The sequence below is a fragment of the Poeciliopsis prolifica genome, unplaced genomic scaffold (genome assembly GCF_027474105.1).
Source record: "Poeciliopsis prolifica strain line A6 unplaced genomic scaffold, Auburn_PproV2 SCAFFOLD049, whole genome shotgun sequence".
Lineage (NCBI taxonomy): Eukaryota > Metazoa > Chordata > Actinopteri > Cyprinodontiformes > Poeciliidae > Poeciliopsis > Poeciliopsis prolifica.
The window spans coordinates 468,684-482,645 of NW_026562424.1; the positions used below are offsets into that span (position 1 = coordinate 468,684).

The 13,962-nt window shown below is 52.8% G+C and overlaps 2 protein-coding genes across 2 annotated transcripts; both read left to right on the forward strand.

Moving 5' to 3' along the window:
• The first annotated feature begins 339 nt into the window (after window positions 1–339).
• Window positions 340–3,117, forward strand: neurl2 (neuralized E3 ubiquitin protein ligase 2). Its single transcript, XM_055057862.1, has 2 exons — window positions 340–1,224; window positions 3,002–3,117. Exons 1-2 carry the CDS (start codon window positions 495–497, stop codon window positions 3,115–3,117), a joined length of 846 nt encoding a protein of 281 aa, XP_054913837.1. The 5' UTR covers window positions 340–494.
• A 233-nt stretch (window positions 3,118–3,350) lies between these two features.
• On the forward strand, window positions 3,351–7,666 carry msrb1b (methionine sulfoxide reductase B1b). Its single transcript, XM_055057875.1, is given in 5 exon segments — window positions 3,351–3,507; window positions 4,198–4,250; window positions 4,252–4,341; window positions 4,434–4,551; window positions 6,475–7,666. Coding segments are annotated over 5 exon segments (435 nt in total). The 3' UTR covers window positions 6,492–7,666.
• Window positions 7,667–13,962: the final 6,296 nt, after the last annotated feature.

Sequence of the window (13,962 nt, forward strand, 5' to 3'; positions counted from 1 at the left end):
GAATCCAGGTTTCTGTAGCCTCCAGAGGATCTAAACTTTCCTCCACTGGGAACACAGCGAGCGGCCATCTTTAATTAGCGTGCTTTATGAATGCTTGATGTTTCTGCATGTTTCCCCTGAGCATGATGGGTAGGAATTCATTCTGACTCAATCTGATGTAATGATAAATGATGATGGGTTTAGTTGTTCCTGTTATTCCCATTCAATCAATGGTCTCTGTCTCACCACACACACACACACACCACACACACCACACCCACCCACCCACCCACCCACACACACACACACACACACACACACACACACACACACACACACACACACCCCTCCCGCTGACTCGGGCAGCTGATTAAAAATAGCCCAGCAGGGTCGAGGGCGCTCCAGTGTCCGGGCGCCATGACGCCTCCGTGTGTTAGTCTGAGGTCAGTTTGATCCTACTTGTTTTTAGGAGCTTTTGGTTCTGGTTCCGCTGGTTCTGATTGACGGAAAAAGAAATGGAGGCTTTTTCTGACCAGTTTCTGGAGTTTCACCCCAACCACGGTACCAACATCGTCCTGGACCAGTCGGGAACGCAGGCCACCCGAGTGGAAAGCTTCGCCAACGGGGTTTGCTTCAGCAAACGGCCGCTGAGACCCGGAGAGATCTTCCTGATCGAGATCGAGGAGAAGGAGCTGGGCTGGTGCGGCCACCTGCGGGTTGGCCTGACCGCCCGGGACCCGCACAGCCTGGCCGCGGTCCCCGAATACTCCATCCCGGACCTGACGGAGCTGGGCGACAGCTGGGTGTTCGCCATCACCCGGAACCACAACAAGGTCCTGGAGCCGGAGCTGCGGCTCGCCGGGCGGAGACTGGGACGTGGAGAGGAAGGGGACGAAGGCGGAGGCAGCACCGAACCAGAGACCTTCTTCACGGACTCTCACCTGCACATCGACTCGGTCCGAATCCCCAGAGATAAGCTGGCCGGCCGGAGCCGTCCGGGGCGTTTCAGCCACATCCTCGACGACCTGTACAGGACCAACGCGCTGCCGCCCACCGCGAGACGCAGCAGGATCGGAGTGCTGTACGTACCGAGGAGCAGAGACTCGGCCGACATGCACATCGTGATCAACGGAGAGGACATGGGGGCCTCCGCCAGGGGCCTCCCGTCCAGCAGGCCGCTGTACGCCGTGGTGGACGTGTTCGCCGCCACCAAGACGGTTCGCATCGTCCAGGTGGAGTACGGATGTGAGTGCCGGGAGCCATCTTTATGCTTTAACATGTTGCTTCCATCTACTGGTTTGGCTGGAACCCACAAGCAGTAAGTCTGCGGGTTGTTGGTCCCGGTCCTGGTTCTGTGTGCTGACCGGAAACACAGGGAGCCATTTCCTCCACTTTGGGGTCAGGACACAAACCAGGCGGGGGTCAGAGGTCAATTTAACAGCTTCGGCTTAACAAACAGGCGGCACTACGACCACTGCGTGTCTCCACACACCGTCTCTCACCTGCTGCAGCAGCAGGCAGCGCCCCCTTCTGACCGGAGGACAACATGCACTGATTATCACTTTCCGCAACAGCTGGAAGAAACAGGAAGTAATTTGCTAACTAGCATGGACCACAGGTCTCAGAGCAGAGAGCGACTCCTGCCTCAGAGTTTGGTTCCTCTGGTAAGGCTCAGAGCCGTCAGTGGACCTGCTTCCAGTTGGCGCATTGAGGCCTAGTCCAGACATCGCAGGATATCTGGGAAAACAAACACCAAAACCTCTTAATGGAACCAATATTCATAAAAACTTTGACCAAATGGAAACTTGACAAAACTCCATGTTTTTGTTCAATGGAAAATGGAAATGTTGCTTCCTGTGCAATAGTCTGACACATAATCCGCTAATATAAAAGGCGAATGTTTTCAGTTAATAAGTAGGCTACATCTTATTAATTTTATATTCTAATTGAAAAGTAATTCAACCTCTCTGTCTGTCATCACAAATGAACTTCCTGGCGCCATATTTAATTCCTAACAGGAAGTGCTGGTTATTTTTGAAGCAATCTGATTGGCTGACGGGTCTTAGCATAGCGCTACACTGCCCCCTGTGGGTTGGCATGTTTAAAACAATGCTCAGGAGTATGATGCTACCTTTTAAAGATGTGAAAAAGATATTTGTTTCTATGAAGACTCTGCTATGTGTGGGCAAGTCTTCTTTGGAAAAGTCAAATCCCTCCAGTGAATGTAAAAACTTTTTAAGTTTTTACATTAAAAAATTAAGGAAATTCTTAATTTTTCTGTGTCCATGAACCTTTTCTAATACGGCAGTTGTGATATCAGAAAAGACTTTAACAAGAGTCTGGATGAGAAAAAATAGAAAAGTATTGAAACCTTGCAAGGTGAGAGCAGAAATCCAGAGTGACAGGAGTCTGTCAGTCTGTCTGACCAGCAGTGGATCCGGCTTCAGGTTCCGGTCAGAGAAGACTTGATTGGACCGGAGCCGTGAATCCCTGATTGTGACGAACCAGGGATTCTGTGGAGCCCAGCTCAGACGGTCTCCCATTGGTCCGCTGTTCAGGTCGGGGGTTGTTCTTGGGTGGAAGGAGAGTTTTGGGTTGGGAAGAAACATTGAGAGCTTCCAGGATCAAGGACCTCCTGCTGTTATCTGACACTGCAGAGGTCACTGCAGAGGTCACTGTGAGAGCCGCTTGACCAGCCTCATGATAAGCAGGAGGTGAGGAGAACATTACAACATTTTCCATCACATATAAAATGTTGGTGGAAACACAATGTCATGGTGTTGTTGGGCTGACATCATTAGAATTTATTTCTCAATTGTTCCTCAGATGTATCTCTGTCATGTTGTCTTATCTTATTATAGTTTCTAGAAATTATTTGCTCTTATTTGAGATTTTCTGCTTCTGCATTCATAATCATTTTCATCTGCTCTAGCAGCCTTTTTGTGGTAGCTGTTTGTTTTTTGACAGGTTTCTAAGTGGTGTCCTGCAGATTTCTCTTGATCAGTGATCTGTTGTCTCTCAGTCTCCTCTCTGCAGACGCTGTGCAGGAAGGCCATTCAGAAGCACATTGTCCACAGGACGGCCATCGACTGGCTGCAGCTGCCTGACGCGCTGAAGCACTACTGCAAGTATGAATGAAGCGTCTAGATGTGCAGAGAAAAGAAGAAGCGGAGATCTTTTCAAATGTCTGAAGAAATCAAATAAAAACGTCCATTCATGTCTCCCAGATAAACTGTTCTTGTTTTTAATTTTAAATAAAGCAGAAAATAATCGGGCTGAAACAGATAATATCCTGCTGTTGTCCGACACTGCCATCTAGCGGCAGCCATGATGGAGGGGAGGAGCTCCACCTTACACCGGCGTCAGCTGTGATGACGTCACATGTAGCAAGCAGAATCTCAGCGGTTCCGTCAGTGAGGAGGAGCATAACCCAGATTAGGATTATCTTTGTGGTTCTGGTCGAGCAATCGAACATGTCCTTCTGTCGGTTCGGTGGAGAGGAAATCTACAAGGATCACTTTAAACCAGGTGAGTCAACCGGAAGTGACGTTACATCCCAGAACGGTTTTTAGAGGAGGTTCTGCTGGATTCTGGATTAGAACTAACAGAACCTCAGTGAAGACGTTCCGGATCAGCTGCAACGGTACCAACGACTGGACCTCCAGAACACCATGCCCACAGTGAAGCATGGTAGTGGCAGCATCATGCTTTAGGCAGCCCTTTGGGTTTCATCATAGAAATACAACAGTTCACTGCTTGTTTTTTGCACTGATGGATGATTGTGAGTTATGTTGTTTTGTTGCCAATTTTCAACAAAAAATGGTGAAAAACATTCAGCTCAAGTGATGCACCCTCCCACCTGCAGGTGGCAGCATTTCTTCCTGCGCTGCCTCAGCCTGACCTGATGACCTGTTATCTTATCATCCACGATCATGTGGACAGAAACAGACATCAATCTACTGAAGGTCTTTAAAGAACCAAAATGTTGGTGTCCAATTTACCTGCTTATTATTTTGCTTTAATAACAATAATTATAATAATCATAATAACAATAGTAATAATAATATCAGTAATTATAGTATTAAAGATGATGTAGTATCAGCACCTTTTAAGTGCAGGAAGGAAGAGAATTTTGATGAGAAATGATTCGGTTGAATGAATTAATTCAATAGCCAGAGGTCATTCCTCTACCTCTGACCTCTGACCTCTTCCCTGCAGGACTGTACGTCTGCTCCCGCTGTCTCCACCCCCTGTTCTCCAGCCGCTCCAAGTTTCCCCCACTCGTCTCCATGGCCGGCGTTCAGAGACACGCTGAGGGAAGACAGTGTCACCAAGATGATGGAGACCCTCACCGCCTTCAAGGTCCGATCGGCACCGGGACCAGAACCGGGCCCAGACCCAGGACCAGAACCGGGACCATGGAGAACTAACGCCCTTCTGTTTTTCCTTCACAGGTTCTGTGTGGGAAGTGTGGCTCTGGACTGGGCCACCAGTTCCTGAATGACGGTCCAGAAAACGGGACATCCCGGTTCTGAATCTTCAGCCACTCTATCCACTTCATCCCAAACAAAGGTACCGGCGACCCAGTACTCTCAGTGGCCCGGTTTGTTTCGGAACTCTGTGTTTAGGATATGCTGGGTCCGGTCTCAGGTGGGGTTTGGGTCCGGTATCAGGTGGGGTTTGGGTCCGGTCTCAGGTGGGGTTTGGGTCCGGTATCAGGTGGGGTTTGGGTCCGGGGTTTGGGTCCGGTCTCAGGTGGGGTTTGGGTCCGGTCTCAGGTGGGGTTTGGGTCCGGTATCAGATGGGGTATGGGTCCGGTCTCAGGTGGGGTTTGGGTCCGGTATCAGATGGGGTATGGGTCCGGTCTCAGGTGGGTTTGGGTCCGGTCTCAGGTGGGGTTTGGGTCCGGTCTCAGGTGGGGTTTGGGTCCGGTATCAGATGGGGTATGGGTCCGGTCTCAGGTGGGGTTTGGGTCCGGTCTCAGGTGGGGTTTGGGTCCGGTCTCAGGTGGGTTTGGGTCCGGTCTCAGGTGGGGTTTGGGTCCGGTCTCAGGTGGGGTTTGGGTCCGGTATCAGATGGGGTATGGGTTCGGTCTCAGGTGGGGTTTGGGTCCGGTCTCAGGTGGGGTTTGGGTCCGGTCTCAGGTGGAGTTTGGGTCCGGTCTCAGGTGGGGTTTGGGTCCGGTATCAGATGGGGTTTGGGTCCGGTCTCAGGTGGGGTTTGGGTCCGGTATCAGATGGGGTTTGGGTCCGGTCTCAGGTGGGGTTTGGGTCCGGGGTTTGGGTCCGGTATCAGGTGGGGTTTGGGTCCGGTCTCAGGTGGGGTTTGGGTCCGGTATCAGATGGGGTTTGGGTCCGGTCTCAGGTGGGGTTTGGGTCCGGGGTTTGGGTCCGGTATCAGGTGGGGTTTGGGTCCGGTCTCAGGTGGGGTTTGGGTCCGGTCTCAGGTGGGGTTTGGGTCCGGTATCAGATGGGGTTTGGGTCCGGTCTCAGGTGGGGTTTGGGTCCGGTCTCAGGTGGGGTTTGGGTCCGGTATCAGATGGGGTATGGTCCGGTATCAGGTGGGGTTTGGGTCCGGTCTCAGGTGGGGTTTGGGTCCGGTATCAGATGGGGTTTGGGTCCGGTCTCAGGTGGGGTTTGGGTCCAGTATCAGATGGGGTTTGGGTCCGGTCTCAGGTGGGGTTTGGGTCCAGTATCAGATGGGGTTTGGGTCCGGTATCAGGTGGGGTTTGGGTCCGGGGTTTGGGTCCGGTCTCAGGTGGGGTTTGGGTCCGGTCTCAGGTGGGGTTTGGGTCCGGTCTCAGGTGGGGTTTGGGTTCGGTATCAGATGGGGTTTGGGTTCGGTATCAGATGGGGTTTGGGTCCGGTCTCAGGTGGGGTTTGGGTCCGGTCTCAGGTGGGGTTTGGGTCCGGTCTCAGGTGGGGTTTGGGTCCGGTCTCAGGTGGGGTTTGGGTCCGGTATCAGATGGTTTGGGTCCGGTCTCAGGTGGGTTTGGGTCCGGGGTTTGGGTCCGGTCTCAGGTGGGGTTGTGGTCCGGTCTCAGGTGGGGTTTGGGCCGGTATCAGATGGGGTTGTGGTCCGGTATCAGGTGGGGTTTGGGTCCGGTATCAGATGGGGTTGTGGTCCGGTATCAGGTGGGGTTTGGGTCCGGTCTCAGGTGGGGTTTGGGTCCGGTATCAGATGGGGTTTGGGTCCGGTATCAGGTGGGGTTTGGGTCCGGTATCAGGTGGGGTTTGGGTCCGGTCTGATGTGGGGTTTGGGTCCGGTCTCAGGTGGGGTTTGGGTCCGGTCTCAGGTGGGGTTTGGGTCCGGTATCAGTTGGGGTTTGGGTCCGGTCTCAGATGGGGTTTGGGTCCGGTCTCAGGTGGGGTTTGGGTCCGGTCTGATGTGGGGTTTGGGTCCGGTCTCAGGTGGGGTTCCAGTATTAGTTCCAAACAGAAGCCAAACTTCATGATGGTTTGGGTTTTACTGCTGTTTATGTCTGACCTGTTGCAGGTGAGGAGGCGCGATAGAGACGCTGGTTCTGCTTGGATCGGGTCGGGTCAGACGGTGACGTGGACGGGGAAAAGCCTGAGAAGGACGTCCTGCCCACTGAAGAGTCCGGTCTCAGCTTAGCCTGTACAAACTGAACTGATTCTGTTGACATGTAAATACAAACCATGAAGCTTCACTCTGCTCTGGAAGAAGAACTTTTTATTTTTATTTTCAATCAAAGTAAAATCATTACAGCCAAACTAAAATCTAACAATCTATCCAGCAAATCCAGTTTTATTAAACTTGGAAATTTAATAAAAATGACCTAAATATTGTTTTCATGGCTCAGAATGGACAAAAAATGTTTTTTATTTTCTGTCCAGCCCTTTAAGAATTTCAAAATGGGAACAAACCTCCTTTTAACATTTTTAATTTGCAAAAGTTTACTCAACTTTTTCCAGCAAAACACAACAAATGTATTTATTAATGAAAGCATCTCAACCCAGTTTATTATTAAGCAGGTGAAAAACTTTTAGCTTCTTCTGTGTCCTTTTTCCTTTGACTGTGTGATAAAATCCCCCGTCTGCAGCAGTTTCTGCAGCAGTTTGGTGTCTGCAGCAGTTTCTGCAGCAGTTTGGTGTCTGCAGCAGTTTCTGCAGCAGTTTGGTGTCTGCAGCAGCGTCTGCAGCAGTTTGGTGTCTGCAGCAGTGTCTGCAGCAGTTGTTCTCCATGTTGACTTCAGCGGAGCGAGGCACCGCCGGCGGGACAAACCCCCAAACACAGTGCCTGATGGGGAATATTTGGTAAAATATATAAATATTTTATAAAGGAATCTGTTCCTGCAGTAACATCGGTCACACATTTGAAATCCAGACTTTTCTCTACATTTAATCAGATATGAAACATTTTAACATGACACAATAATCAATACAATAATCATCTTAAACAAAGTCTTTGTGCAACTTGCTGGCTTCTGTGAATGAGAACTAATAACATTTCATAACTGATAACTAAAGAGGAATCTCGGCCAGAAGGCAGGTCTTTATTTTTCTTTTCTCTTTTTGCAAATGTATTCTGCAGAATTCTGATAAAATTGTTTTTAACTTTTGTTCAGTTTTTTTTCCTACAAAAATGTTTACAATTTTTTAATTGATGTAATTTCGATGATTCCCCCTCAGAACTCCAATTTTAATAAAAATCAATAACGTTATGAGTTCAGGAGTTTTTTAGTGTGTCCCTATTGGTGTTCCATAGCCACAGTACTGCTGGTAGTTTTTACAGGGTTTCCCTGTAGGCAGCGCAGAGGGTCATATTAGGGTCATGAGCTGCTGCGCCACTTCCTGCGGTGGTCCGAGGAGAGGAAGAGGAGAGGAAGAGGAGAGGAGCAGGAGAGGAAGAGGAGAGGAAGAGGAAAGGAGAGGAGGAGGAAAGGAGAAGAAGAGGAGAGAAAGAGGAGAGGAGAGGAAGAGGAGAGAAAAAGGAGAGGAGCAGGAGAGGAAGAGGAGAGGAAGAGGAGCAGCAGAGGAAGAGGAGAGGAAGAGCAGAGGAGAGGAGCAGCAGAGGAAGAGGAGAGGAAGAGGAGCAGCAGAGGAAGAGGAGAGGAAGAGCAGAGGAAGAGGAGCAGGAGAGGAAGAGGAGAGGAAGAGAAGAGGAAGAGGAGCAGGTGAGGAAGAGGAGCAGGAGAGGAAGAGGAGAGGAAGCAGAGGAAGAGGAGCAGCAGAGGAAGAGGAGAGGAAGAGGAGCAGCAGAGGAAGAGAGGAAGAGCAGAGGAAGAGGAGCAGGTGAGGAAGAGGAGAGGAAGAGCAGAGGAAGAGGAGCAGGTGAGGAAGAGGAGCAGGAGAGGAAGAGGAGAGGAAGAGAAGAGGAAGAGGAGAGGAAGAGGAGCAGCAGAGGAAGAGCAGAGGAAGAGGAGAGGAAGAGGAGCAGCAGAGGAAGAGGAGAGGAAGAGGAGAGGAAGAGGAGCAGCAGAGGAAGAGGAGCAGGTGAGGAAGAGGAGCAGGAGAGGAAGAGGAGAGAAGAGCAGAGGAAAGGAGAGGAAGAGGAGGAAGAGCAGAGGAAGAGGAGCAGCGAGAGAGAAGAGGAAGAGGAGAGGAAGAGGAGCAGCAGAGGAAGAGGAGAGGAAGAGAAGAGGAAGAGGAGCAGCAGAGGAAGAGGAGAGGAGAGAGCAGGTGAGGAAGAGGAGCAGGAGAGGAAGAGGAGAGGAAGAGCAGAGGAAAGAGGAAGAGGAGAGGAAGAGCAGAGGAAGAGGAGCAGCAGAGGAAGAGGAGAGGAAGAGGAGCAGGTGAGGAAGAGGAGAGAGGAGAGGAAGAGGAGAGGAAGAGCAGAGGAAAGGAGAGGAAGAGGAGAGGAAGAGCAGAGGAAGAGGAGCAGCAGAGGAAGAGGAGAGGAAGAGGAGCAGGTGAGGAAGAGGAGCAGGAGAGGAAGAGGAGAGGAAGAGCAGAGGAAAGGAGAGGAAGAGGAGAGGAAGAGCAGAGGAAGAGGAGCAGCAGAGGAAGAGCAGAGGAAGAGGAGAGGAAGAGGAGCAGCAGAGGAAGAGGAGGGAAGAGCAGAGGAAGAGGAGCAGCAGAGGAAGAGGAGAGGAAGAGGAGCAGGTGAGGAAGAGGAGCAGGAGAGGAAGAGGAGAGGAAGAGCAGAGGAAGAGGCAGCAGAGGAAGAGGAGAGGAAGAGCAGAGGAAGAGGAGTAGCAGGAAGAGAGAGCAGGTGAGGAAGGAGCAGGAGAGGAAGAGGAGAGGAAGAGCAGAGGAAGAGGAGCAGGTGAGGAAGAGGAGCAGGAGAGGAAGAGGAGCAGCAGAGGAAGAGGAGAGGAAGAGCAGAGGAAGAGGAGAGGAAGAGGAGCAGCAGAGGAAGAGGAGAGGAAGAGCAGAGGAAGAGGAGAGGAAGAGGAGCAGGAGAGGAAGAGGAGCAGCAGAGGAAGAGGAGAGGAAGAGCAGAGGAAGAGAGAGGAAGAGAGAGGAAGAGCAGAGGAAGAGGAGAGGAAGAGCAGAGGAAGAGGAGAGGAAGAGGAGCAGCAGAGGAAGAGGAGAGGAAGAGCAGAGGAAGAGGAGAGGAAGAGGAGCAGCAGAGGAAGAGGAGAGGAAGAGCAGAGGAAGAGGAGAGGAAGAGGAGCAGCAGAGGAAGAGGAGAGGAAGAGGAGCAGCAGAGGAAGAGCAGAGGAAGAGGAGAGGAAGAGGAGCAGGTGAGGAAGAGGAGCAGGAGAGGAAGAGGAGAGGAAGAGCAGAGGAAAGGAGAGGAAGAGGAGAGGAAGAGCAGAGGAAGAGGAGCAGCAGAGGAAGAGGAGAGGAAGAGGAGCAGGTGAGGAAGAGGAGCAGGAGAGGAAGAGGAGAGGAAGAGCAGAGGAAAGGAGAGGAAGAGGAGAGGAAGAGCAGAGGAAGAGGAGCAGCAGAGGAAGAGGAGAGGAAGAGGAGCAGGTGAGGAAGAGGAGCAGGAGAGGAAGAGGAGAGGAAGAGCAGAGGAAAGGAGAGGAAGAGGAGAGGAAGAGCAGAGGAAGAGGAGCAGCAGAGGAAGAGCAGAGGAAGAGGAGAGGAAGAGCAGAGGAAGAGCAGAGGAAGAGGAGAGGAAGAGGAGCAGCAGAGGAAGAGGAGAGGAAGAGGAGAGGAAGAGGAGCAGCAGAGGAAGAGGAGCAGGTGAGGAAGAGGAGCAGGAGAGGAAGAGGAGAGGAAGAGCAGAGGAAAGGAGAGGAAGAGGAGAGGAAGAGCAGAGGAAGAGGAGCAGCAAGGAAGAGCAGAGGAAGAGGAGAGGAAGAGGAGCAGCAGAGGAAGAGGAGAGGAAGAGAAGAGGAAGAGGAGCAGCAGAGGAAGAGGAGAGGAAGAGGAGCAGGTGAGGAAGAGGAGCAGGAGAGGAAGAGGAGAGGAAGAGCAGAGGAAAGGAGAGGAAGAGGAGAGGAAGAGCAGAGGAAGAGGAGCAGCAGAGGAAGGGAGAGGAAGAGCAGAGGAAGAGGAGCAGCAGAGGAAGAGGAGCAGGTGAGGAAGAGGAGCAGGAGAGGAAGAGGAGAGGAAGAGCAGAGGAAGAGGAGCAGCAGAGGAAGAGGAGCAGGTGAGGAAGAGGAGCAGGAGAGGAAGAGGAGAGGAAGAGCAGAGGAAGAGGAGCAGGAGAGGAAGAGGAGAGGAAGAGCAGAGGAAGAGGAGAGGAAGAGGAGCAGCAGAGGAAGAGGAGAGGAAGAGCAGCAGAGGAAGAGGAGAGGAAGAGCAGAGGAAGAGAGAGGAAGAGGAGAGGAAGAGCAGAGGAAGAGGAGAGGAAGAGCAGAGGAAGAGGAGAGGAAGAGGAGCAGCAGAGGAAGAGGAGAGGAAGAGCAGAGGAAGAGGAGAGGAAGAGGACAGCAGAGGAAGAGGAGAGGAAGAGCAGAGGAAGAGGAGAGGAAGAGGAGCAGCAGAGGAAGAGGAGAGGAAGAGCAGAGGAAGAGCAGAGGAAGAGGAGAGGAAGAGGAGCAGCAGAGGAAGAGCAGAGGAAGAGGAGAGGAAGAGGAGCAGCAGAGGAAGAGGAGAGGAAGAGCAGAGGAGCAGCAGAGGAAGAGGAGCAGGAGAGGAAGAGGAGAGGAGAGCAGAGGAAGAGGAGAGGAGCAGGAGAAGAAGAGGAGAGGAAGAGCAGAGGAAGAGGAGCAGGAGAGGAAGAGGAAGGAAGAGCAGAGGAAGAGGAGAGGAAGAGGAGCAGCAGAGGAAGAGGAGAGGAAGAGGAGCAGCAGAGGAAGAGCAGAGGAAGAGCAGAGGAAGAGGAGAGGAAGAGGAGCAGCAGAGGAAGAGGAGCAGCAGAGGAAGAGGAGAGGAAGAGCAGAGGAAGAGAAGAGGAGCAGCAGAGGAAGAGGAGCAGCAGAGGAAGAGGAGAGGAAGAGCAGAGGAAGAGGAGCAGGAGAGGAAGAGGAGAGGAAGAGCAGAGGAAAGGAGAGGAAAAGGAGGGAAGAGGAGCAGCAGAGGAAGAGGAGAGGAAGAGGAGCAGCAGAGGAAGAGCAGAGGAAGAGCAGAGGAAGAGGAGAGGAAGAGGAGCAGCAGAGGAAGAGGAGCAGCAGAGGAAGAGGAGAGGAAGAGGAGCAGCAGAGGAAGAGCAGAGGAAGAGGAGAGGAAGAGGAGCAGCAGAGGAAGAGGAGAGGAAGAGGAGCAGCAGAGGAAGAGCAGAGGAAGGAGAGGAAGAGGAGCAGCAGAGGAAGAGCAGAGGAAGAGGAGCAGCAGAGGAAGAGGAGAGGAAGAGGAGCAGCAGAGGAAGAGCAGAGGAAGAGGAGAGGAAGAGGAGCAGCAGAGGAAGAGCAGAGGAAGAGGAGAGGAAGAGGAGCAGCAGAGGAAGAGCAGGGAAGAGGAGAGGAAGAGGAGCAGCAGAGGAAGAGGAGAGGAAGAGGAGCAGCAGAGGAAGAGGAGAGGAAGAGGAGCAGCAGAGGAAGAGCAGAGGAAGAGGAGAGGAGCAGGAGAAGAGGAGAGGAAGAGAAGAGGAGCAGCAGAGGAAGAGGAGCAGGAGGAAGAGGAGAGGAAGAGCAGAGGAAGAGGAGAGGAGCAGGAGAGGAAGAGGAGAGGAAGAGGAGCAGCAGAGGAAGAGGAGAGGAAGAGGAGCAGGTGAGGAAGAGGAGCAGGAGAGGAAGAGGAGAGGAAGAGCAGAGGAAAGGAGAGGAAGAGGAGAGGAAGAGGAGCAGCAGAGGAAGAGGAGAGGAAGAGCAGAGGAAGAGGAGCAGGTGAGGAAGAGGAGCAGGAGAGGAAGAGGAGAGGAAGAGCAGAGGAAAGGAGAGAGAGGAGAGGAAGAGCAGAGGAAGAGGAGCAGCAGAGGAAGAGGAGAGGAAGAGCAGAGGAAGAGGAGAGGAGCAGGAGAGGAAGAGGAGAGGAAGAGGAGCAGCAGAGGAAGAGGAGAGGAAGAGCAGAGGAAGAGGAGCAGCAGAGGAAGAGGAGAGGAAGAGGAGCAGGTGAGGAAGAGGAGCAGGAGAGGAAGAGGAGCAGCAGAGGAAGAGGAGAGGAAGAGCAGAGGAAGAGGAGCAGGTGAGGAAGAGGAGCAGGAGAGGAAGAGGAGAGGAAGAGCAGAGGAAGAGGCAGGTGAGGAAGAGGAGCAGGAGAGGAAGAGGAGAGGAAGAGCAGAGGAAGAGGAGCAGGTGAGGAAGAGGAAGAGCAGAGGAAGAGGAGAGGAAGAGCAGAGGAAGAGGAAAGGAAGAGGAGCAGCAGAGGAAGAGGAGAGGAAGAGCAGAGGAAGAGGAGGAAGAGGAGCAGCAGAGGAAGAGGAGAGGAAGAGGAGCAGCAGAGGAAGAGCAGAGGAAGAGGAGAGGAAGAGGAGCAGCAGAGGAAGAGCAGAGGAAGAGGAGAGGAAAGGAGCAGCAGAGGAAGAGCAGAGGAAGAGGAGGAAGAGGAGCAGCAGAGGAAGAGCAGAGGAAGAGGAGAGGAAGAGGAGCAGCAGAGGAAGAGGAGAGGAAGAGGAGCAGCAGAGGAAGAGGAGAGGAAGAGGAGCAGCAGAGGAAGAGCAGAGGAAGAGGAGAGGAGCAGCAGAGGAAGAGGAGCAGGAGAGGAAGAGGAGAGGAAGAGCAGAGGAAGAGGAGAAGAAGAGGAGAGGAAGAGGAGCAGCAGAGGAAGAGGAGAGGAAGAGCAGAGGAAGAGGAGCAGGAGAGGAAGAGGAGAGGAAGAGCAGAGGAAAGGAGAGGAAGAGGAGAGGAAGAGGAGCAGCAGAGGAAGAGGAGAGGAAGAGGAGCAGCAGAGGAAGAGCAGAGGAAGAGAAGGAAGAGGAGAGGAAGAGGAGCAGCAGAGGAAGAGGAGAGGAAGAGCAGAGGAAGAGGAGAGGAAGAGGAAGAGCAGAGGAAGAGGAGCAGCAGAGGAAGAGCAGAGGAAGAGGAGAGGAAGAGGAGCAGCAGAGGAAGAGGAGAGGAAGAGGAGCAGCAGAGGAAGAGCAGAGGAAGAGGAGGAAGAGGAGCAGCAGAGGAAGAGCAGAGGAAGAGGAGAGGAAGAGGAGCAGCAGAGGAAGAGCAGAGGAAGAGGAGCAGCAGAGGAAGAGGAGAGGAAGAGCAGAGGAAGAGGAGAGGAAGAGGAGCAGCAGAGGAAGAGCAGAGGAAGAGGAGAGGAAGAGGAGAGGAAGAGGAGCAGCAGAGGAAGAGCAGAGGAAGAGGAGAGGAAGAGGAGCAGCAGAGAAGAGCAGAGGAAGAGGAGCAGCAGAGGAAGAGGAGAGGAAGAGCAGAGGAAGAGGAGAGGAAGAGGAGCAGCAGAGGAAGAGGAGAGGAAGAGGAGCAGCAGAGGAAGAGCAGAGGAAGAGGAGCAGCAGAGGAAGAGCAGAGGAAGAGGAGCAGCAGAGGAAGAGGAGAGGAAGAGCAGAGGAAGAGGAGAGGAAGAGGAGCAGCAGAGGAAGAGGAGCAGCAGAGGAAGAGCAGAGGAAGAGGAGAGGAAGAGGAGCAGCAGAGGAAGAGCAGAGGAAGAGGAGAGGAAGAGGAGCAGCAGAGGAAGAGCAGAGGAAGAGGAGAGGAAGAGGAGCAGCAGAGGAAGAGCAGAGGAAGAGGAGAGGAAGAGGAGCAGCAGAGGAAGAGGAGAGGAAGAGGAGCAGCAGAGGAAGAGGAGCAGCAGAGGA